Source organism: Gymnoscopelus microlampas, assembly GCF_963454915.1.
Source record: "Gymnoscopelus microlampas genome assembly, chromosome: 15".
NCBI lineage: Eukaryota > Metazoa > Chordata > Actinopteri > Myctophiformes > Myctophidae > Gymnoscopelus > Gymnoscopelus microlampas.
In genome coordinates, this window is record NC_139952.1 from 37100157 (window position 1) to 37123533 (window position 23377).

Below are 23377 nucleotides of genomic sequence, written 5' to 3' on the forward strand. Positions count from 1 at the left end.
GCGCACGTGTGAATTCATGTACTGTGTGTGTGTGTGTGTTTGTGTGTGAGTGTGAGTGTGTGAATGTGTGTGTGTTTGTGGTGCACATCTCAGAACAATAAGCCCACCGTGTCCAGAGGGCTGGACGGGGGCTTCTTCATGGAATCAAGTGTCCTGCTGCTCAAACTATTGGCTCGTTAAATGAGATGCCTTATCTAATTGGGAACAGCTGTGGGTTGTGTCTGGCATTGCGATTTGCCTATGAATTGCCGAGTGCACCCGCAGAGACAAAGGCAACTAGTTAGGTGTCTCAGAAGAAAGAAAGAAAGAAAGAAAGAAAGAAAGAAAAACCTGCCAAGCTTGCTTCACTGCCTTTTTATTTCCAAAGTGAATGTAGTTTGGTATTGACTGCAGTCACATTTGGTTATGAATTATAATGTGTTGCTTTTCTGCTGCTGCCTGCTTTATCAAAGTTGAGGTGGGGACTGTCATATTGTTGTCAGCTTGGGTAACAGTAACGTAACGGTAATAGTGGTGTAATAATAGTGAACATACTGTACACAATACTAACCACTTTGTGGTGACCAGCTGTTCCACATCATCTCCATTGAAATTTAGTTGAAGAAATGTTAAATTTAAATTAGCTAGTTACGAATGGGGGTGCTGTACTGAAACAGTGAAGTGCAGGACAAACTACGCATCTTGAAAGTGCAAAGTTGGGTTGTGGTTGAAAATCTGTGCATAAAGCGCTCGGGTGGCGCAGTGGTAAAGTCACTGCCCACCACCACGGAGGTTGTGGGTTCGAATCCACCGCGGTGCATCTGGCTTTGTCGGACGTCTACACGAACACAATTGGCCTGTATGCGGGGGAAGGGAAGCCGGGTGGGGAGGGTGATATTGGTCATTGCACGTACTGTACTCCTACGGGCTGGGGCGGCACCTGTCAGCGGGGAGTGCTGGGCGGGAGGAGTAGGGCGAAGGCTCTACATCCTCCCGCTGGGGGCTCCTCACTGGCAGGTGAGTCAGTAGGATATGACAGCAGTGACAACACAGAAATGTGTGTGGGCAGGAAATAATAGTCATAACGACTAATTTGGGGAGAAAAAGGGGTACAAAATAATTGGCTACTCTAAATAAAATAATAATCTGTGCATGAATTGGTGTTATTGGTGTATTGAAGTACAGTATGTATAAAGATTGCTATATCCGTTGCAGGGATGGACTGTGCAAAACATGTTAGACACAGCTGAGTGTCATATTAATACAGAGTCAATACTGTACAATACAGATAATAAATACAGAGTATTGATTATCCAGTTCCTCATATCAATATGTAACTACAGTATCAAGTACTTAATATTCACTGGCACTACGGAAATGTCTCTCCGTTTATCTTTTTCTCATGCATTACTGTTATATTCCCATACACCGCCTTTCCAAAGTCAGAGCACTGAAGTCTCAAAACCCATCACAACACTCTTCCATGTAGCGTTTAGAAAAAACAAAACAAGAAAAACACATTGATATCTTATGGGGAAATATTGTCAGATGTTGTGTGCACACACATTATCGTTCCTGTCCCCATACCCGGGAGGGACAGCCTATCGGCTGTTTATATCCCACAACCCGGAGGGACTGTGCTGCAACTGCTAGTTGGTTGTCACAACAGCTGGGCAACAGCTGGTGTGGCTTCGTTCTCCAGCGGCTTCCTTCTCAAACGGCATACCTAATTACTTACCTGACTAGCTATCAATAGCTAAAGATTGGACAGAGAGGTCACACAGTTATTATTCTATGTTTTGTGTTCTTCTACTTGGGACAACAACAGCAAGGACGCACAAACATCGCAGAAATACTAACCTACAGTATGCTTCACAATCCGACCCAGTGTAGTATTTATTCAAGATGATTGATTGATTGAATAGTTTATTAGTCAGAAATGTAAACAGCACGAGGTCCAGTCAGACATTTAGGCTAAAAGGATAACACAAAAAAGTTCTGGGGACTTGTTTCCATTGTTGTCCTGATTAATTGACAATTGCTTGACTGCTGGCAACAGTCATGTTTTAATCATTAAAAGCTCAAGCATTTGCGCAAGAAGGATGCCACTGCTTTCAGGCTGTCTAAAGTTTAGACAGTCTGAAAGCAGTTTCAGTTATGCGTTATCCTTGGATAACACATTGTTTAGACTCTAAACAATGTGTTATCCAAGGATAACGCATTCCTAGTCCCAACTGCTGATAAACATCTTGAACATGGATTAAAAGCATTTGGAAATCAGAAGGGACTGTTATATTACATACATACCATACATAAATACATACATGCATACATGCTGCACATACATACATGCTGCACATACATACATACATACACACACACACACACACACACACACACACACACACACACACACACACACACACACACACACACACACACACACACACACACACACACACACACACACACACACACACACACACACACACAGTCATACATACGTATGTATACTGTACATATATACAATACACTTACTGACTGTAGTAACTGCTATTACACCTGCAGTAGTAGCAGCAGTCTTAATTACATGCTGTAACAACTGCTGTTGCACCTACTGTAGCAGCAGGCCTTGCACTCCAGCATGTACTCTATAGCATCTATATTCAGACAGGGCTGTGCCACCGAATTCACAGAGGTCCCATTAGTTGCCCAATATATTCTGATAAAAGGTCAGATAAACCAATGTTGCCTGGCAACAAATATAGTTCTGTCCAGCTAACTGGGTTATGGCCATAATGGCTTGGCAGCACAATCTAGTTCCAGCAAGTGAAAAGGAAAAAAGAAAGAAGAAAAACTGAATCACTGGAGAGTTAAAACAGTTCCAGATCCTTTAATGTGACAACTTTCCTTTAGACACAGGGCTTTTTCCTACTATACAGAGCCCCGCGGCAACAACTTAACTCGATAATAATGGTCGAGTTGGATAGTTTTTATGACCATTAAAAATGAATTTGAAGGGCTGGATGGGGGTGTAAGGGTAGTGATACTTAGGCATTGTCTGGAAAGGGGGGTGCCCTTACAGAGCCTTCTCCCTCATTAATTATGTATGACAAAAAAAGGAAAATGTAGGTTTATTTTGCACTTTTAAGGTGGTGATTGCCTAGGGGGGTTGTTAGAGGGTCAGCAACACTCACACTCACACAGAGAGAGAGAGAGAGAGAGAGAGAGAGTGTAATTCCATTGAAGACAACTGCCTGGGTCTCTCTGCCACTTCAGTCTGATATTAGGCTAGCAAGACAATACTCCTGTGTGTCATAAAGAAAGAAGAAATACGGACAAACTGTACATTGTTACAAAATATATAATAATGATAATAATAATGATAGTAATAGCTGAATTGATATCACAATGTGGTGTAAGTAAGGTCTTGTGTAATAATAATACATATGTGTGTACCTGACTTATCCTTCTGGAATCCTCCCAAGTTCCAGCCTTGTCCCCCTTGTCTCGCAGGGATCGAACTTAACATTCCGGGGCCACAGGCGTACCCCGTCCAAAAGTAAATTGACTTTCAGAAGCGCATAAATACTTTATGAGTCAGCGTTCACATTGAGAAAGTAGATGGTTGGTCTTGTTCGGCCTGGCAGGTTCCAGCTGGGCTGGTTTTTAAAGGATTGCTGCTATTTTCATCAGGGCAGGCCAAAATTGATTTGCCACGACCCAGTGTGTTTGACTGGCTGAATAACAAGTCTGTAAGGCGTGGGGGGGGGGGGGGGGGTTATTTCTTTTTTTTTTTTTTTTTTGCCTACCTATTTTTCATTTCAGAATGCATACTGAAATGAGAGATAGGCAGATGAATGCAGGAAGATGGGGGAGGAAAGGATGGAAAAAAGGAAAGTGTGAAATGGAAGTGTGAATGCAGGAAAAACAGAAAAGAGAGACAGGCAGAGATAGAGACAAAGTCGGAGAGAGAGAGAGAGAAGGGGAGTTGAGAGACCAAATGAAAGGGCAAGAGAGTTGGAACAGAGAGTCTAAAATGAAATGCAATAATAAATATGGGATGAAGCTGACAAGAGCTGATGAAAGATACGGGATGAGGCTGAGTGAAAACGAGACGGAAAAAGATCACACTCAGAACACTGTAGAGTACTAAGTAGTTGAGAGAGAGGTATAGAGGGGAATGCTAGAGAGAGACAGGGTTTCAGAGAACAGAGAAAGTGAGAAATGGAGCGCAGACAATGGAGAGAAAAACCAAGGACACATAAAACAGAAGGCATGGATTAAAGTTCTCAGTCACCGTGACTAATTTCAGTCATTTTGATTCCATAGCGGCAGCTTGTATTTCTCTTGGCTTGTAACTTCAGCACTGCTGCTCTGCACCATGCGGTTGGTAAAGTATTTTAAGATGAAAGAGAATTTGAATTGTTCAAACTTGCTATAGAATACATGTTCAGAAGCGTCTCCCATGAAACCATAATGGTCTTGTATATTTAATAAAAACAAAGGTTAAAGCTCAATCTGCAAAAGCAGGAACGTAGGTTTAGAACGATAATACCAAACATCATTTTTCATATTGTGCTAATTAGATAACAGAGTGCCAGTGTGGGGCCTCGTTTCATGCTGTTTCGCAAAACACAAATTGGGACTTGACCTTCAGAACCTAAGTGAGTTAGCAGGGACAGAGGAGCTGAGTAACGCTTCCCTTTTGCACGCTAATTGACTGACAGAGAAACTACTTAGGCACAATTAATCTCCTGCCCTCCTGCCACGTCAGTGCAGGTACTGTACTATCGCTCTCAGTTGAACTTATGTCTTACCAAGGGAACTTGGTCGGTTGCCAGAGTCCATCCTCCTTATCTCACAGGAGGACACAAAAGTGTCCCAGAATCTGATTGCAGGAAATATCATATCCGCATATGTTAGAATATCTTCTACTGTGCATGGATGGCTATGACTTGCTTTTCTGATATTTACAAATGCATTTATTCATTTAACTTTTTCAGGGGGGGGGGGGGGGTAAAATTCATAACTACAAGTTGAACAGGGCAGGACATTTATGCATAAGCATGAATTGTGTCAAATCTTGTCAATACAAATAATCAATAATGACAGGGCAAATTAGTCACCACTCCTTTGAATGAGACTCTTAAGGCTATTTTGGGGAAACAGGTGAACCAGCATGAACTTTTAGTATTTTCTGGACTGTAGAAGCTCTGAGTAATACGCACAGCAAAATGGCGAGGTGGGCTGGATTAGGCTGAATATGTTATCAGTGGGTGTGTTGCAGGTGGATTCAATCATGACTAATGAAACGCTCCGTTTTGCATTACCTTTTAGAGCAGTGCAGTGCTGCAGCGCAACGGCATAGTGCTAATGTAAATGTAAATTCTCTCCACGAAACTGATATCCTTTTTGTGGGAGTTGCAGAGTCATCAACAACAGACCGCCGAGAGCAGATGATGTAATATGATATAGGGAGTAAATATATTCAGTAAATACAAATGGCACTGGTTTTATGAGAAGTGTTACTCTGTCAAACAGGGTTCATTAGCTCAATTCTTAATCACCAAATACATTTTGTGTGTGGACGTCCACAACTCCACAACTGCTGCACACACCTAGCCTTATAAAGCTCAGGGTCCGATTTTGGTCTGCTTTTATGTCCAAGTGAACATATATTTCTCCCTGACCATATTATGTCTGCCAAGGAGGTCTGTGCAGCAGTTATGTTTTGTGTTGGTGTGTAGCTGTCTGTGTGACCTGTCCAATTAAGACAAACATTGTCTATAATATGAGGCTGGTATGCTTTGGGGTATGCTTCCAGTACACTGGACTATGAAAGGCACAAATCCGTGGGAAATCTGCTGGATTCTCTATCTGTGTACCTGCTCCCTGTTTTAAACACTTACATAAGCACCTTAAAAAGGGTTTGGGTTCAATGATTTCAAACAGAACATGGCAGTGTGTGTAATATGGCAGTATGTGTAATAATCCATCTACTGTTAGGAGAAACCAATATCAGTTTTTACGTCTGAAGACTCCCGCCCAGGACAGGCTTCAGACGTGCCTCCTGCAGAACACTTTTCTCACATCTGAACCCATTTGATTTGGCCCCATGCCCTTGCTGACCTCGACCCCAAGTAGGGTTGGAACCCTCAACCCTTCTGCATGAACGCTTTAAACCGATATAGATATTATGCCTTCAATATTCTCAGTGCATCATGCCAGATGCCAACAGTTTTGTTGGATACAAGCATGTAATCACTGTCATCTGGGTTAGAATGCATTAAAAACATGTTAAAATATGTGTTCCAGCTTGAAGGAATTATACCAGCGTGAAACAGACAAGCATAAAACGGGGTTGTGTGATTTCTGGAGACATCTGTCTGGGTGTGCCTCCACAAACTAGTGTGCCGAAAAGAGTAATGGAAAAGCACGCACCTCGCAATGCACCGGTACTCCTGTTACAAAATTGTAGTGTTGATTTGCCAACACCACTATTGCACCTATCATCTCACACCGGCGCACGGCGAGTCCCCAAAATACCGAACAAAAGAATGACTGGGAAAACACACCACTTCGCCTCCGGAAATGTTCAATTCAACCGTTTCGCTGCATGCTTCACGCTAACCCCCTGGCCCAAAAATAGGGCCCTTAGTCTTGTTTTCTCCTTTGAAAGTGTCTGATGGCCAGAGACACCGAGTCCTCTGCCGGCTGACTCATCATCCTGCAGGACAATGGCACCTTTGTAATCTATTATTGTCACATCATGTATGCATCATCATGCGTGTCATGACATTGCCAAAAATAGAAGATCTATAAGCTGCAGATCAGGTGAAGAGATTTAATGTAGTTGGAAAAAAACGGTCCAAGTATAGTAGTACAGTTGCAACAGATGAATTGAGGATCACAATGGAAACAAGTCCCCAGGACATTTTTGTGTTATCCTTTTAGCCTTAATGTCTGACAGTACCTCGTGCTGTTTACATTTCTTTCTTATTTTTTTTCTTATGTTTTTCTGCCTTTAATTGATAGAGTACAGTGGAGATGGACAGGAAACAGGGGTAGAGGGAGATGGGGAGAGACATGTAGCAAAGATAGTTGGGAACGGGACTCGAACCCACGATGCGCTGTCAGGCAACATTAGAGCCTTAGTGCCCGGACCGCTAGGCTAGCGGTCCGGGCCCCCTATACATTTCTGACTAATTATGTATTCAATCGATCAAATCAAAACTCATTTCCTAAGAATAGGGTGGTTAAACGTTGGTGAAAAGCAGATAATCAACTATATCATGAACCTGTCTTTTCCATTCCAGAGGACGGTTCCTTCTGGCCAGAGCAGCCTGCTGTTGCAGCCTCTCCTTTCGGACACAGAGTACAAAGTGACCGTCACACCCGTGTACCAAGACACGGATGGACCCAGTGTCACACGAGTGGGACGCACACGTAAGAACAACCTTTTGACACTCTTTTTTTGGGGCAGTTAATTTATTCATTTCACTTACTCTATCATTATGTCATCCATACTTGAATTTATTCATTCATGATGTCAGGGTACTTAACAAGGGGATGACCTGCCCCTTAACAAAAATGATACCTTGATCCACGGAATGTTGACCGAGCAGGAATATACCTTTACTTTTGCCTCATACATTTTGCCATAATGTGCGTGTGGCAAAGAGCTCTTCCACTGCCCAGTGAAACTTGAAACCTACAACCTTCCAGTTACAACCTTCTCTGACCCCATCGCACACATGTCTGGGGTTATCTATTATACTCCATTGCCACCCACCATGTTATATGTACAAGAAATCACTATGATTCAGGTGAGGAACTATGAAATTCTATTCTGCAGAAGCCTCACCTTGAAATATCTATCTATCTATCTATCTCTCTCTCTCTCTCTCTCTCCATTCTAGTCCCACTCTGTCTGCGAATGTGCTGTTGAGAAAGGAAAAAAAAAGTAATCCCAGTTAAAGAAGCAGTGTGTAGGCTGACCCGCTTGGCCTGTGTCTGCTGGACTGACATTTACTTGTGGTGATCTCAGATAACGTTGTGCTGTATGGGTCCCACAGGTTACTGTCAGACTGTATGTCAGGGAAGGAAGAGAGAGGATAGCAAGTATTAAGTGACATTCCTGTGCCGCAGAGAAGGAGAAAGGGGAGGGTGAAGAATGAAGTACAGTACAGCACAAAACTAAGACAAAATGTTTTCAAAAGTGACGTAAAACTCAAATCACTAAGAGAATAAAATAATAATAATAATAATAATAATGAATTTTATGAATAATTAATAAATAATGGAAATTGGAAGTAAAATAAAAGCTTGCTGAGGGAGAAAAGAGTGAACTGATGTGTGCATGCATGCATTTGTGTTTGTGTGTAAAAGTCAAGCTTTCCTCCAGTCCTCGTGCTCTACAACTTCCCCCAGGTCATTGTGTTAAATTATGAACATGATCTCATGTCTTGTTAAACAAGGGAAAAGAACCAACTACACAGGATCCCACCCACACAGGTTTTACAAACTGTCTAACAAACCAAACCCCTCATTAAAGCAAAGCTAACAGTAGAATTTCAGTTATACGAGAAACGCTGTTGATTATTTATCAATTGTCCAAGCTGCCTCGGATCGCTGTGCAACGTGTTCTTACACTCTGTGTGTGAGTGTGGGTGTGTGAGAGAGAGAGAGAGTGTGAGAGGAGAGTATGTGCAAGTTGAAGACAGGCCATGCAACCAAAAAAAAAGCCCATCATTCAATAAGCTCTAAATTAGCTTTCTCTGTGAAAACAAAAGAATCCATCTACCAGTGGGAACTATTGATTTGAGGTGTGTGTGTGTGTATGTGTGTGTGTGTGTGTGGAAATTAAACGGGGATAGCTGCAAATCGCACCTTTAATAGTGCCTTGAACATCTAACAAAAAGTGGATCGTTTTAATGGGAAGCTGCAAGGTATTGGTACTGCGTAGGCACGTCTCTTTTGTCGAATGCAAATGAATGGTGCACTGAATACGTTTAGCAAGTTGTAATGGAATTTTCCTGTGCCAACTGTTTTTTGGCACAAGCATTTCGGCAGGGGCGAGAAAGTACATTTCATAGAGCATTGTTGAGACTTTGCCACTGCCCTTCGCCCTGGCCTCCTCGGGGACCATGCAAGTCTCCAAATATGGGCATGTTATGTTTGTGACTACCAGCATCCACCCACAAGGCAATTTTAATATAGGATCGGATACCTGTACCAGACGTAGAACAACAATGAGATAAGTTAAAAGTGTGAGGAAATTGAATGATGCACTCGTACTGTAGATGCTAATGAATTCCTCCGCTTCCACCTCATCCTGCATTCCCAAAACAAACATCACATTTTCAGCAGGGAAGTCACATTTACATTCTCCTTCATCTTTCTGTCCTCGCTGGTCTCGCCTCCCTCCGTGCAACGCATCACACACACATTAGCAGGCACTAATGACATTGTCTGCTCTGCAACGACAGGCCACAGGCAGCCCAGTGGTGATGGATGGTGCCTGTTAGCGAGTGAGGGATGAGCTGATCACTGAGGGACGGATGACAGCGAGTGTAGAGAGGATGATTGGGGGGATTTTAGCCATGGAATTGAGAAACGGATAATGCGACAAAGCAGTGAGCGCAATCAGGGGATTTGAACCTATGGAGTCACATTATGGGGGGAACGATGATGGTCCCCCTGTCGTTGTTAGCGAGTGAGTAATGAGGCGGTCGCTGAGGGAAGAATAGCAACGAAAGTAGAGAGGCGAATAAGAATGGGAAGTGAAGACAGATAATGTGACAGATCAGCCTCTATATTCTTGGGATTTGAACCTATGGGGTTACATTAAATTGATGGTATCTCACACCTCGTGGGGGTGAGGACATTACTCACAGATATGGTGTGTAGACTAGAGTGTGTAGATACTGTAGGATTGCTGGGGTTTTAGAGAGGAATGAGAAAAGAAAGTGATGACAGATAATGTGATGGGAGAGGAGTGCAATCTAGGGAAGCCGAACCTTAAGCCGAATTTATATGCAGTTGCGTGCCGGTGTCGCTCACCGAAACGCAACGCACCATGGAGCAACGTATTGTGAGCTTGTATATCGGATATTTTTGTCGCATGACCACGCCAACTAGGTATGCCAACCAGCCCCTCATGGAATTGCCTTAAAAATAACGAAGGGTTCAATTGATGGTTGATGAGGCATGACAGTCAGAAAGGACAGACAATATTGGCGTATTATTGGGGTATTTTGAGGTGTATACGACAGAATAGCCAGCATTTTATGACACATAAACTTGGGATGTGAACTCATGCACGTGATTCACATAATTCTGAGAAGTATAGGAGACAATGTCAAGAGAATGACAGAATGTGCAACAGTGGATGACAAAGGGGCAGTAAAGATAGACAGATAATGTGACAGAATATCCACAATCATTAGCTGGGGATTTGACACCGATGTTATGGTGGGGGATGCAGAAAGATGCAGACAGGCAGTGTACAATGCTTGGATGCTCCAATGGCTCAAGCCGTCTTTGCGCACACCCCATGGGAACGCAATCAAATGTGACGTCCAGGGTTTGAATCTGACTCATGGACCGGATGCATTGGATGGATGGATGATTTTATTTTGTCATTGAACATACTGTAAGTGTACAACAAAATGTTCTTGATGGTATCAATCCCTGGATCTTGCTCTTTGTGGACTATCTCGATAAACCACAAAGACCCAAACTTTCCATACTGTACCGCAGTCCAACATCCCAGGTTATCGTGGGTCGTTAAAGTATAAAAATGCACGTTGATCACTCAACTTGAGTGACCTGTCAACTATAACAGAAGAATGATTCATAAGCCATTGTATGTGAAATATACAGGTACTGTATCATCAATCATCTGCCTCACAGATAATATTTTCCCCCCTTTTGCTCTGTTATGACTGCTTCTTTTCCTCATGTGAATTTTGACCTGCTTTTCTCTTGTTTGTTGTCTCTCTTGTGCTCTCCTGTTCACTCCTGCCCTCTGTTCTCCTCTACTTTGGTTTATTTTTTTATTTTTTTTCGCTTCCTTTCATTCACTCCTCTGCTCGTCGACTCTGAAATGACTCAGCGATTCATATTGTATGCCTCCATCTACCTTTTTTTTTACTTGATCTTGTTCTCTCCCTTGTTTCTCTCTCTATCTCCCTATTCCCCCCTCTAATTTTCCACTCTCTCAGATGCTAGGTTTGATGTTTACCTGGTATATAGTTTCTTTAGGGCACTACATTTGTTTGACTACGGTTCATGCTTACTCTGATCTTGCCAAAAGTCTGCTAAATGCCTAAATTGGTAACTCTCTCCCCTCTCCCTCCCTCTCTCTTTCTCTCTCTCTGTCTGACCCCCCCCCCCCCCCCCCCCATCCCTATCTCCCTGACATTTCCCGCCTGCTCTCCCTCTTACTTTCCTCTTTCCTTATCTCCCTGACCCGCCCCTATACTCTCCGTCTGTAATCTCTCTCTCCATCCGTGCAGTGCCTCTGTCGGCTCCAAGGAACCTGCGCGTGTCAGATGAATGGTACAACAGGTTCAGGATCAGCTGGGATGTTCCTCCGTCTCCCACTATGGGCTACAGGGTCGTGTACCAGCCTGTGACTGGTAAATAACACCCCATACACCTACTGTATATACGTACACCTGTATAAGGTACATGCAGATACTACAGTTGTGTACCTAGATAAACACACACACACACACACACACACACACACACACACACACACACACACACACACACACACACACACACACACACACACACACACACACACACACACACACACACCATTCGATTGGCACAAAGCTAATATTATTAATATTATGCACCGGACCAGCCTGGTTTCGGCTTGAGGCGCGGTGGAATATCCCTTTAATCCTAATATTATTAATACATTGGTCAAATCCCTGACTGCACCTGCATAATGGTGCTAGCCTGGCATCACTAGACCAATTCCCAAATGTAAATTGGTCTGCCACTTCTCAGTTTCCATCAAAGGCGCAGACCAATATGCCTTTTTAAATGTGTGACTTGGCACTGAGTGACACATTCAAGTTTGGTGGTGGCTTGTATGTTTTCAAGCAGAATAAAATGTTAGCCTAGTCACAAATGTTAATATTATTATTATTTGAATACTTTTGAGTTGGGAAATAGACAAAGCAATTACAGATTCTTGATTAATATTTGATCAGCACTGCCTAGTTTTGCTCTGAGTTTCATCAGCCTGGTGCGTTGCACTGGGTTGACCTGCAGACAGTCATTGTATCAAACCCGCGTCATATTAGATAAACGCTTGTGTAGATCGGCTATTTTCAGTAAAGAAATTAAGGGAGAAAATGAACTGACCAAGTATAGAACCCTGGGGGAGCCCGGTCAATAAGTATATAGGATTTGGGAGGTGGCTAGTTGCCAGACCTACGTACATGCCAGATCAAATACAAATCTATCCTGCAGATTCCTTTGGTTCCCATGGTGCTGAAATGTACTTTAATTCAACTTTTGAAAACCTGTATAAATCCACACACACAGGATAACTTACTCATTACCACAATGCGCCACTGCAGCCCTTTCCCCCCAACTCTTGACACCTCCACCCCCATCTACTCCATTAACCCCGTCCCAACGTCCCATCCTCCACAGCTCCTGGTCCAGCACTGGAGACGTTTGTGGGTGAGGACGTCAGCACCATGCTTATCGTGAACCTGCTGAGTGGGACGGAGTACAGCGTGAAGGTCATCGCCTCCTACACCACCGGCACCAGTGACGCCCTCGCTGGCAAGGCCAAGACGCGTGAGTCTGCTGTCCTTCCCCTTGCATTTCACGTAGTGCCTTTGATTCATTGATTGATTGATTACTTTATTAATAATACTAAATAATAATAGTAATGGATTTTTTAATTATGCACTTTACATTTGTGAAAATCTCAAAGTGCTGCAATAAGCAAATGCATAAGTCGGAAATGTAAACAGCACAAGGTAAAGTCAGGCATTTGAGCTAAAAGGATAACACACAAAAAAGTCCTGGGGACTTGTGGTCTTATGTATTCAATTCATCAAATAGCATAAAAATAGCACCAAAATACAATATCCTCAACAAATATAAAACACTATATGTACAAAGTAGGAAGAGAAAAAAAAGAAAAAAACTGTCGGCAGTGAATGCCATCACCTTTCTATAGGAAAAGTGAGTTTACCTCCCCTTTTGATCTCCTGAAAAATGGATTTTCAGGCCTGTTTTGAAGGAATCCAGTGATCCACATTTTGTAAGGGATGGTGTCAGGGCATTCTACACTTTGTTGACAGTGCAGTAGAAAGAGAATCTTCCCATGTTTGTTCTATAGGTGGGTGGTACCAGATCGTTGTTGTCGCTCCCTCTAGTATTGTGGATGTGGGTGTCACTCCCTTCGGTGAGGTAGTTAGTCAGGTAGTTTTATGATGTATTGTTGTTATTAGTATTTTAAATAGTCTGTATTGGTGCTATTGGTAGTAGGTCTTTGGTATTACGGATGTCATGTTTGTCTTTGTTTTGTTATGTCCTGTATTGTCGTTACTGGCAGAGCTGTGTAACATTTTATTTGCCTCTTCTCTTGGCCAGGGCACACTTGTAAAAGAGACACTAGTCTCAATGTGATTTCTCTGGTGAAATAAAGGTTAAATAAAAAAAAAAAAAAAAAAAAAAAAGGTATGAGCGTATTGAGGGCATTGCCCCTTTGACTATCTTGAAATCCAATCCCATTTTTCATTGCTTAACCCTGTCTTCTACCCCGAGCCATCCCAGACTATAGCAAAATGTGTTGTCGAATCAGTTTGCTATTCTGTAGCTTCTGTTGGCGGACACTATTATGCATGCAGCAGCTACAGTCTGTCGTATTCCTCCTATTAAACCTGCTTGTCGCTCTTGTGATGCAGTAGAAAACAGCCTTAATCAATTAAGTAAGCCTTAATTCAGAGAAATAAGAACCATGGGGGAGTGGTACAAGCCTTACACCTAACAGGTACCAACAAGACCCTGGTCCACTAATCAAGCCACTTTCGCTTTGATCACAACCACAGCCCGACACCTTAAGATGTCGATGCCTCGATTACCCATCTGACACTCTTAACATCAACGTCAGCTAATTACATTCATTCAGATGGATGGATGGCTAGGAATAGATTGAACCTATCTCACAAGCGATCTTTTGGACAATTCTATGAAGCTCTGCTGAGGGCCGGTGTCAGTTCAATCAACCAAGAGCATCTTAAGTACATCGGTTCACGCAGGAGCCTTCCGTTTCCTCCATCTGCATGTCAATTAAGCGCATCTCGGCCGGCACAGTGGTAAAACGGGACCGCTCCATCACCAAAATGTCAACTGGTGTCCATGAGCAGCACGCCAACCGTGTGTGACTCACTCATTTGAATTAATTTGAATTTCAATTAATAATGAGTAAGATAAGAAAATGTACAAAAAGGGACCGGCTAAATGTCTTAAATGTGAACTGAATGCATCTTTGGTACCTTGGTTTGCATAGCGGTGAGCTCCCCATATCTATCTGCATAACAATCAGGACTCCTTGACTTATCTGAAGGACAAAGATGGTCGGAAGGGGGGGAGGAGGAGGTTAGGGGGATGAGGGAGATAAAGAGGAAAAGAAACATACACGAAAGATGACAAGAGGGGGGGAGACAGATGAATGATTTGAATAGAAATGGAGAGTGGGAAGATATGAGAGAAGGGAATTGAATGTACTGTTATTGTCCCCCTACGTGTTCAGTCTTCCTGTATACATTCAAACCTCTTAGGGGATGAATCTTCTTGAGCATTCTGCTACTCTACCTCCTTTGTGTTCTGATTTAGATTTCAGAGATCTCCCCAAGTCGGCCCATTAACTCAAGGGGTTAGAGTTTACATAAACATTATTCAAATGCACATTGTGCATTAACTCTCAAGTTCCAGCGCATGCAGATTGGATTGTCGAGTCAACATGAAGTTACTCCGTTTTGGCAGAGAGAATGAAAAACAAGCTGTTATGTATGAGGCTGTTACCAGCGCACGCTGTGAAATGTATGCTAATGCATTAAAACTCACAAACGAGTAAATCTCGCCAACTCAGCTAACAAAATACACACATAGTATTTGAACAAGTTTGTGTGTGTGTGTGTGTGTGTGTGTGTGTGTGTGCGCGCGCACGCAGGCGCGTGTGTGTGTGGGTTTATGCATGCATGGCATGAATTATGTTGTGTGAGAGGCGTATGAATGTGTTTAAGCGACAGTTTTTTATTAACAGTTGCAAAGTAACCAAGTTTTACTCTCAATCTCTGAAAAGTTGACAAAAGGGGATGTGGTTTCACAGGGTGCTTTAGATGTGTGCTCATTAGGATTCAATATATAGTTTTATTGCAGTAGGATGTTTACTGGTGTGCTATACATAATCGTTAGAGCACTTGAAGTGAGACACAGTTAGGAATGTTTTGCGTTATACAGCAAATCAGTTTCTCAATTAGATAAATAAAGTCTTGACTTTAATATGTTTTGAACAACTTTGCCCAAAATGTTAAAACTATATGCTTATAATACGGTTGAGAAATATTTTATAACTTGTAGGGTGACATGCTAGCTTAGAGCACTCTTTCATTCCTTACTGTACTGCACTGCTGTACTGTAGGTGTTCTTCCCCCTTGAGGACAGGGTCCATCTCATATATGTCATACAAAATGTAGGCTTTTCTTCTCAAAACAACATTTTATAGTACAACGATAATATTGTGACAATTATAAAGTTAAGACTAACTCAAAATGTGTTTTCAGTAACATGGACTAATATCAGAAGAGCATGTCACATGTTGCTAGAGTGGTTATTTAGTGGGGTGGGAGAGGTTTTCTATTTGCAAATGTTCATTCTGGGTTTCAGGCATACGATGTCCACAAAACAAAAGTCTCAACTCAACTGAATTTTATCTTGGGACAAGCAAAGATGGCTACCGTACCTATGTTTGTAGAAAGAGGAAGATTGATGACTCAGTGGACATTGATGTAGAATTGTTGTTTAGTAGGACGGTGAAAGCTAGAATAATGATTGATTTGAAATAGTATAAAGCAATGAAGGATATTGATAATTTTGGTATGATGTGGGCCTATGGTGATGTGTGAACCTTTTTTTCTCTGTGGAGATGGTGTAATGTTATAGCATTTATTTATATATTTGTGATTTAAAGATGGTTGGATATTACGGTACCTAAAACGATTGTTGAGAGATTGTTGGTAAAAAAAAAAGATTAAAAAAACTCTCTCTCTTTCTCTCTGTGCCACCTCTGCCACCTCTCCCTCCAGTATACCTGGGTGTGACCAACCTCACTCCGTACCAGATCAGGGTGAACAGCATGTGTGGCCAGTGGGTGCCCCATCGCCACGCCAGCTCCTACAAGGTGGCCATAGAGTCACTGCAAAGTAAGTAAACACACAGAATACAGTATATACTGTACATGTATACAGTGCATGCACACAGCGGAATCTTAGCAATTTAGCTCTGTGAGGCTGAGTGCGGGTCCATTTTGTTACAATGTTATACTCTCAAGTGTTACATACTGATAAATTAACACAGGTTTGACTGTGTACAGTATATCAGGGGTGCCCAAAAAGTAGATAGCGATCTACCAGTAGATCACAAAGGCTGTGCAGGGAGAACACATGACATGCCCCTAAATAATTATAATAAAAATATTTATAAACAAAAATCACAAAACTCCTCCTCTTTTTGGCATCTGCCACTTGGATGAAGGTGACTTGATTGAAGGGCCTGTCAGCTCCCTTCCTTCTATAGAAGTAGGCAATGCAATGCTTGTTTTTTTCCATACAGAATTGGAGGAAGGCTTTATTTCCCCGACTATTTCCCATTCCAAGTGCGTTTGTCTTATATGTAAGCCAGCACCGCGATTCCAAAGCCCCCTCAGGTAAATCTGTTCAGCAATGGGATAATCCATTTTTGGGTGGGTAGATCTTGTTGAGCTGGTCATTTTAAAAGCAGTTTTCAAGTCAAATAGTGTGGGCACCCCTGATGTATATGTTGCATCTCTATGTATATGAATGCATAAATGAACAGGTATGGATATACAGTATGAATACATACACGTTTGCTGATCTCTCATATTGCTACTTGTGGAAAAGGCATCCACAGATTGATGTGCAGATTTACATAAGAAGCTATACAGTACATACATAAAACATTGAGTCCTTGTGTCAGTACATGATATACTGACACGATGGCAGAATGGAGACATTCATGGGAAGGGACATGGACACGAATGTGGACATGGGTGTTTGTTGCACAGCCTGCACCCCAGAATGCAGATACACGCGCACGCAAACACGCACACGCCCACACGCCCACACTTATTCCTGTGTTTGCAGACCTGTATTCATGAGGAACATTGCCATTCACTGCCTCCATAGCCACACTATCCTAGTAGTGTGCAGTGATTATTGATGCATATCACGTTGGCTTCTAAACCACACACATGAATATCTCACCAATTCCAATACAGAAAGAAAATAACCCATACTTACTCCATTCTTCAAAAATAAATACCCCCTAATTGGTTACTTGTACATACAGTACAGTACAGTGCTCACTGTGGCCACCACAGTGAGCAGATTTCTTTTATCTGAATAATGTTCCCATAATAATAATAGTATTAGGCTGCTGCTGCACCAATTGCATGGGGCCAAAGGACATATTTGACTCTATGCTTTCTTTATTTTTGTCCCTCTGTCATTTTGAGGGGGATTACGGCTAAAATGATTACTCTAATTTTCAAGTCACTGTGGAGAAAAATGCCAGCTCGACCTAAACTTGGGTAACAACATGCAGTGTTTGTACTGGTTACATCTTGTATCAAATGTTGCTATGTTCAACAAAGGTGGGAACTCTTAATTGTGTAAAATTTACCCATTAGTGAATTGCTTTTAGGTCTCTAAGGCATTGGTTTTCAAAGTGGGGTCCGGGGACCCCCAGGGGTCTACTAAATAAAGCGTTGCAATCATTTTAACCCCTTTATCCATATGTTATACTTTGGCCTTTCAAAAATAGCATATATACAAGCTCATTGCGCGGCACTCACGAGCTTGTAGATCTGCTATTTTTGCCTTTTTTTTTCTTTTTGCAAATCTTTGAATATATATATTTTTAAAGCAAACATTTGTAACTCAAATCTTTGCTTCTGGGTGTCCCTGGAACCACATTTTTTGAGATGGTGTCCGCGGCCAAATACATAATAATATATAACAATAATTTGGGGGTCCTTGACATGAACAAGTTTGAGAACCACTGCTCTAAGGCAGCGATGTATTGGGAGAACATGTGCAGTGTCTGTTCTTCATTCTCCTCTGTGGTGTCTGTCAGTAGAAATGAAGGCACAGCCAAATGTCTAGTACAGGCTACTGATGCAGTGCATGTGCTAAAATATGCATCCCCTTTAACCCATGAAGACCTGAGGCAAATTCTATATAAGTAGTTCTTAAAAAGAATTGTTATGTATTTGATATGATATGTATTCGGCCGCGGACCCTCATCTCAAAATGTTTTGTGCCAGGGACCCCCAGAAGAGAAAATGTATGTTAAAAAAATAAAAAGTTATTCAAAGATTTTCTAACACTTTCAAGATTTTTCAATAACGTTCAAAAATAGCCGATGTACAAGCTCGCAGCACGGCACAAAGTGACGCGCTGTGAGCTTGTAGGCCTATGTCTGCTATTTTTTTATATCCAACGCTAAAATCTAAAAGGACACAGATGCTTTCCCGGTTTTAATGGGTTAAGCAGTCAGAATATTTAAAATCATATTGGATTATGTATGCCTTTTCTTGCCTGATGTGGTTGTAAATGCGACAGAGAATTAATCTGGGTGTGTAGTTCACTTAGTCCTCCAGAAGGATCAGAGAGGAACGCTTCTTCATGCAGGTTTCAGTCTTCTTGTCACGCATGCACACACGCGCACGAACACACACACACACACACACACACACACACACACACACACACACACACACACACACACACACACACACACACACACACACACACACACACACACACACATACACGCACACGCACACCTAAATACACAATATACAGTACATTCAGGCATGCAGGGAGGTGCAGGCAAGTAGGGGTCACGTGTGAGAAAATATAATCCTATAGGCTTTCATGCAGCCTTACATGCACACACACGGGGGTGCTGTACATGTAGGACTTTATTTGCATAGCACCTTTCATATAAAACACAGGCAGCTCAAAGTGCCTGAAGAGATCAGAACATCAGAAAACATAGATTAAATGGAAGCAAACAAGAAAAGCAAAGTGCTTTGCAATAAAATAAGGAAACTTAGAAAGAAAAAGCAGCTCCTGTAGGTTTCTTAAAGCACATATTCAATGAAGAAGAAAGGTAAATGGAAAATAAGATGCCTTGAAATGTAAAGAAAAGGAGAACAAACTATAGCCTTTTATAGCTACTGTATGTTAAAAAGATGTTTTAAGTGTCTCATAAAGATTTCAGCAGAGCCTGCCTCTCTAATCTATTGAGGTAAGGTGTTCCTATAATTTGGGAACAACTCCAATTTTCTTTTGGCTTGCATATCTAGCAAGCTTGCAGTAGAGGGTCTTAAGGGGTCATGAAAGAAAATAAAACAATGTATACATTATGCATATGGTATACATGACAATAAAGTTGAACTGAAACAATGTGTGCAAGCAAGGAAGCAATATGCTACGTATGCAAACTACTGTAACCAATGCCAGAGGCTTAGCATTTTGTCTGAGATTACATGTGGGATTTGAGGGTTGAGAGTTGACAAGATTGTCAGACGTGACAACGCATCGCAATCACATGGTGCTGTGTGTGAGTGAGACAGACCGCTAGCTTCCATACAGGCCCTGTCAAAGAGAACATAAAAAGATCAAGATATCTACCTATACATATATATATATATATATATATATATATATATATATATATATATATATATATATATATATATATATATATATATATATATATATATATATATATATATATATATATATATATATATATATATATATATATATATATACACACACACACATAGCATAAGACCAGCAGGTCCAGTATGCAGTATTTACATGAGGTTAAGCATAAGGTGCAAAAGTGGTAAAACATTGGTACAGTAGGTCCACATAGCAGCATGCAGGCGCGTATGCATGATTAGACATAAAGTGCAAAACACACACACACACACACACACACACACACACACACACACACACACACACACACACACACACACACACACACACACACACACACACACACAGCACACACACGGCAGAAACCTCACAGCTAAAAGATCCACATGTCAGGTCCACAGTTAAACTAAAGTTCACACAGTGAGTGACGTATCCACATGAAGGGAGGTGGGGGGAAAAAATAAGAAAATATTATGAACCATAAAGCGTAACCACTAACCATTGCATGTCATTCTGATTCCTCCCCTCACAAATACCTTCCTTCCTCCTGCCATGTACGTATAGACCCCCCCCCCCCCCCCCCCCCCAGGTGTCCGCGAAGTGTATACTCCACCACACTTCACACGTGGGCATCTTGCATACAGTACATGCCTTTGCAGCATGGACCTGCAGCGCGAGCGTGTCCGTGTTGGAAATTCCTCGCTGACAGAGACACGGTCTTAGTGCGTTGACAGTCTTAAAGGTTTAGGTATGCAATGACTTGGCAGGATTATGGATCCTCGTACCAAGATGACATTTACATTTGCTGCGGCGAGTAAGAAAAAAAAAGAGGAAAGGTCGGCATTGTGGTTGCCAAGTGTGTCTGGAGGAAGATATACTTGTTATAGGAATGACTGTAATTATGGCTTAGTGCGTCCACTCACAAATGTAAGCTTAAGATTTAGAGAGGGAGTGAGAGAGATTCCATTCGCGAGACGAGACATATGGAGATGGAGGGGAGAGGTTAAAGGCTGAATATAGACAGACAGACAAACAGACAGATAAAGAAGGTGGATTACTATTAGCTTTCCCTTGTTGTGAATGTTCTGCATGTTATCAAATATGGCACTCACTGCAGATGGTGCATGTACATTATGCCAGGAATGTTTAATTAACATTCAAATTTGCTGACAGAAGGAATCCAGACCTCTTATTCCATTTTCTTAATACATTTTCAGATGTAATTATCAACACAGTCTGGCCAGTGCTGTTGACAGTGCTGTGTGTGTGAGACTGGAAGGACTGTAATAGTCAGTCAGGAATTCGGTGATGAGCTGATTGAAAGGAAAGTTCACAAAGTAATAGAAGTTTCTGAATATCCCTATTTTATTCAAAATATCATACATGAAATGATGATGCATGCTATATGAAGGTTTCATTGAGACATAATGTTACCCACCAATATCACCATCCATATCCTGTTTTCCCCTCCTTTTTTCTAAAGCTCTCCATGCTTCCCAAACTTAGCAGTAGCTAAGTCTCTCCTTCATTGCCGTAGTCATAGAGGTGTAATACCCCTGGTTTATCGGGTCTCTCCTTCATTGCCGTAGTCATAGAGGTGTAATACCCCTGGTTTATCGTGTGTGAGTGTGTGTGTGTGTGTGTGTGTGTGTGTGTGTGTGTGTGTGTGTGTGTGTGTGTGTGTGTGTGTGTGTGTGTGTGTGTGTGTGTGTGTGTGTGTGTGTGTGTGTGTGCGTGCGTGCGTGCGTGCGTGCGTGCGACGAAGTCTGAGATGCACATGAAGCCATGCCCAACTTGTTCTTGGGTGATAATTTCACCTTATAGGCTTATTATAGCATGTGCTATAATAAGCACATGCCCTGCATACTGTCACAGAGACCCGGTGCCTTGGTATCCAACCTAGGGCCCAGCTGCATCTCTGGCAATGACAATAATTTGTTTATCACATACCCCGGCCCGTAGCCATATTTATTCACAAAGACAATGAAGAGATATCACTCCAGCGCCACCAGGACATCACTCTATTCCCTCGTCATTCGGGTCATTTCCATCCAATTGTGATTCCCTGTGTCTACCCACACTCCCCGCCAGACATATTAACGTTAACCTTTCACCATTCATCTGGAAGTTAAATGCCTATCCTCACTCAAACACCCCTTAAAGAGCACTTAGCAGATGGCACGGGACTCTGAGTGAATTCCACGCATCCAAATGTTTACCAGTCCCAAATCGTTGCTTCCAAAGGCAGAATTGGCTTAAATAACACAGCCCTCATCCGCCAAATAGGAATATAATGACTATTATTCATCACCCGGAGGCCTTCAAACCACAAACCTTGCCATTGTTATACCGTTTCATGACTGGACTCCAACACATAATTGAAGCCCCACGGTGGTTCTCCAGAGAGTGTCCAGAGGAATTAGACCTCTCAGTCACCCACACAGGTAAATGAGGATTTATGTTGGCCAGGGCAGTAAATAATTACCTAGAGGAGAATAACTCCTGAAAAGGGAAGGGGGTAATGTGTCCGTCTGTGCGTATGTGTGCGTGTGCATGTGCGTGTGTGTGCGTGCGTGCGTGCGTGCGTGCGCGCGCGCGTGCGTGTGCGTGTATTAATATGCAGTTTTGAGTAATGAACATTCCACCACAGCCAGCAAGCAGGATAATGAGACTGTGGCAACAAAATAATGCACACAGTGAAATCCTCTGTGTTCATTTATCCATTTGTAACTCCTAGACTGTACCAATGGAACCAAATGGACCTGTACTTTGTTCATTCTTAGTTAAATTAATACTAAGGATTTTACTTTCTACATGCCATCCATGCAGTTGATGTGTTGCGTTGCCACGTCTTTTGGATTGAATACTTTATCAACATGTTGCAAACAGTATACGGCAAGTGCAATTTAACAAGCCATGCTGAAAGTATAACACGAAAAGCCCTGGGGGCTTGTTTCCATGGAACTTCCTTCCTTCATTCATTGCAAGAAATGCGAGAAATTGCGAGAAATGTCTTTCTTGCTATTGTATTTTAGCTTTATTGTGTTGTTGTTGTTCATAATTATGTTGTTTCCGCTACACCCTTTTCTGTGCTGCTTGCGGCATTGTACCAGTACATATCCACCGTGATCAAAGAAAGATGTTCTTCAGCATCTGCGTCTTCAAATCTCATTTTCCTTAGAGTCTAATTGCAGTGTGTCCAATTTTCAGGTATAGATAGGAAGTTATGTGTCAAATCACAATGCAGTGTAGTGGAGCTGCACTATACAGGCTTGTCTGCTTGTGTATGTGCTAGTGTGGCGACGATCTACGCCTCATTTGGCCAAATGCAAATCTTCATGACACTTCACAACAACAATGTTGGTTAACTAAGA

At 42.1% G+C, this 23377-nt stretch overlaps 1 protein-coding gene across 4 annotated transcripts in view; it reads left to right on the forward strand.

Annotated features, from left to right (window-relative positions):
- col14a1b (collagen, type XIV, alpha 1b) overlaps positions 1-23377 on the forward strand; it is a 163739-nt gene that overhangs the window by 83207 nt on the left and 57155 nt on the right. For all 4 annotated transcript variants that reach the window (XM_084080851.1, XM_084080852.1, XM_084080853.1 and 1 more), the window contains 4 exons: positions 7299-7428; positions 11502-11624; positions 12664-12813; positions 16335-16451. In XM_084080851.1, coding sequence (XP_083936977.1) covers positions 7299-7428; positions 11502-11624; positions 12664-12813; positions 16335-16451 — 520 coding nt within the window. The remainder of the gene's footprint in view (positions 1-7298; positions 7429-11501; positions 11625-12663; positions 12814-16334; positions 16452-23377) is intronic.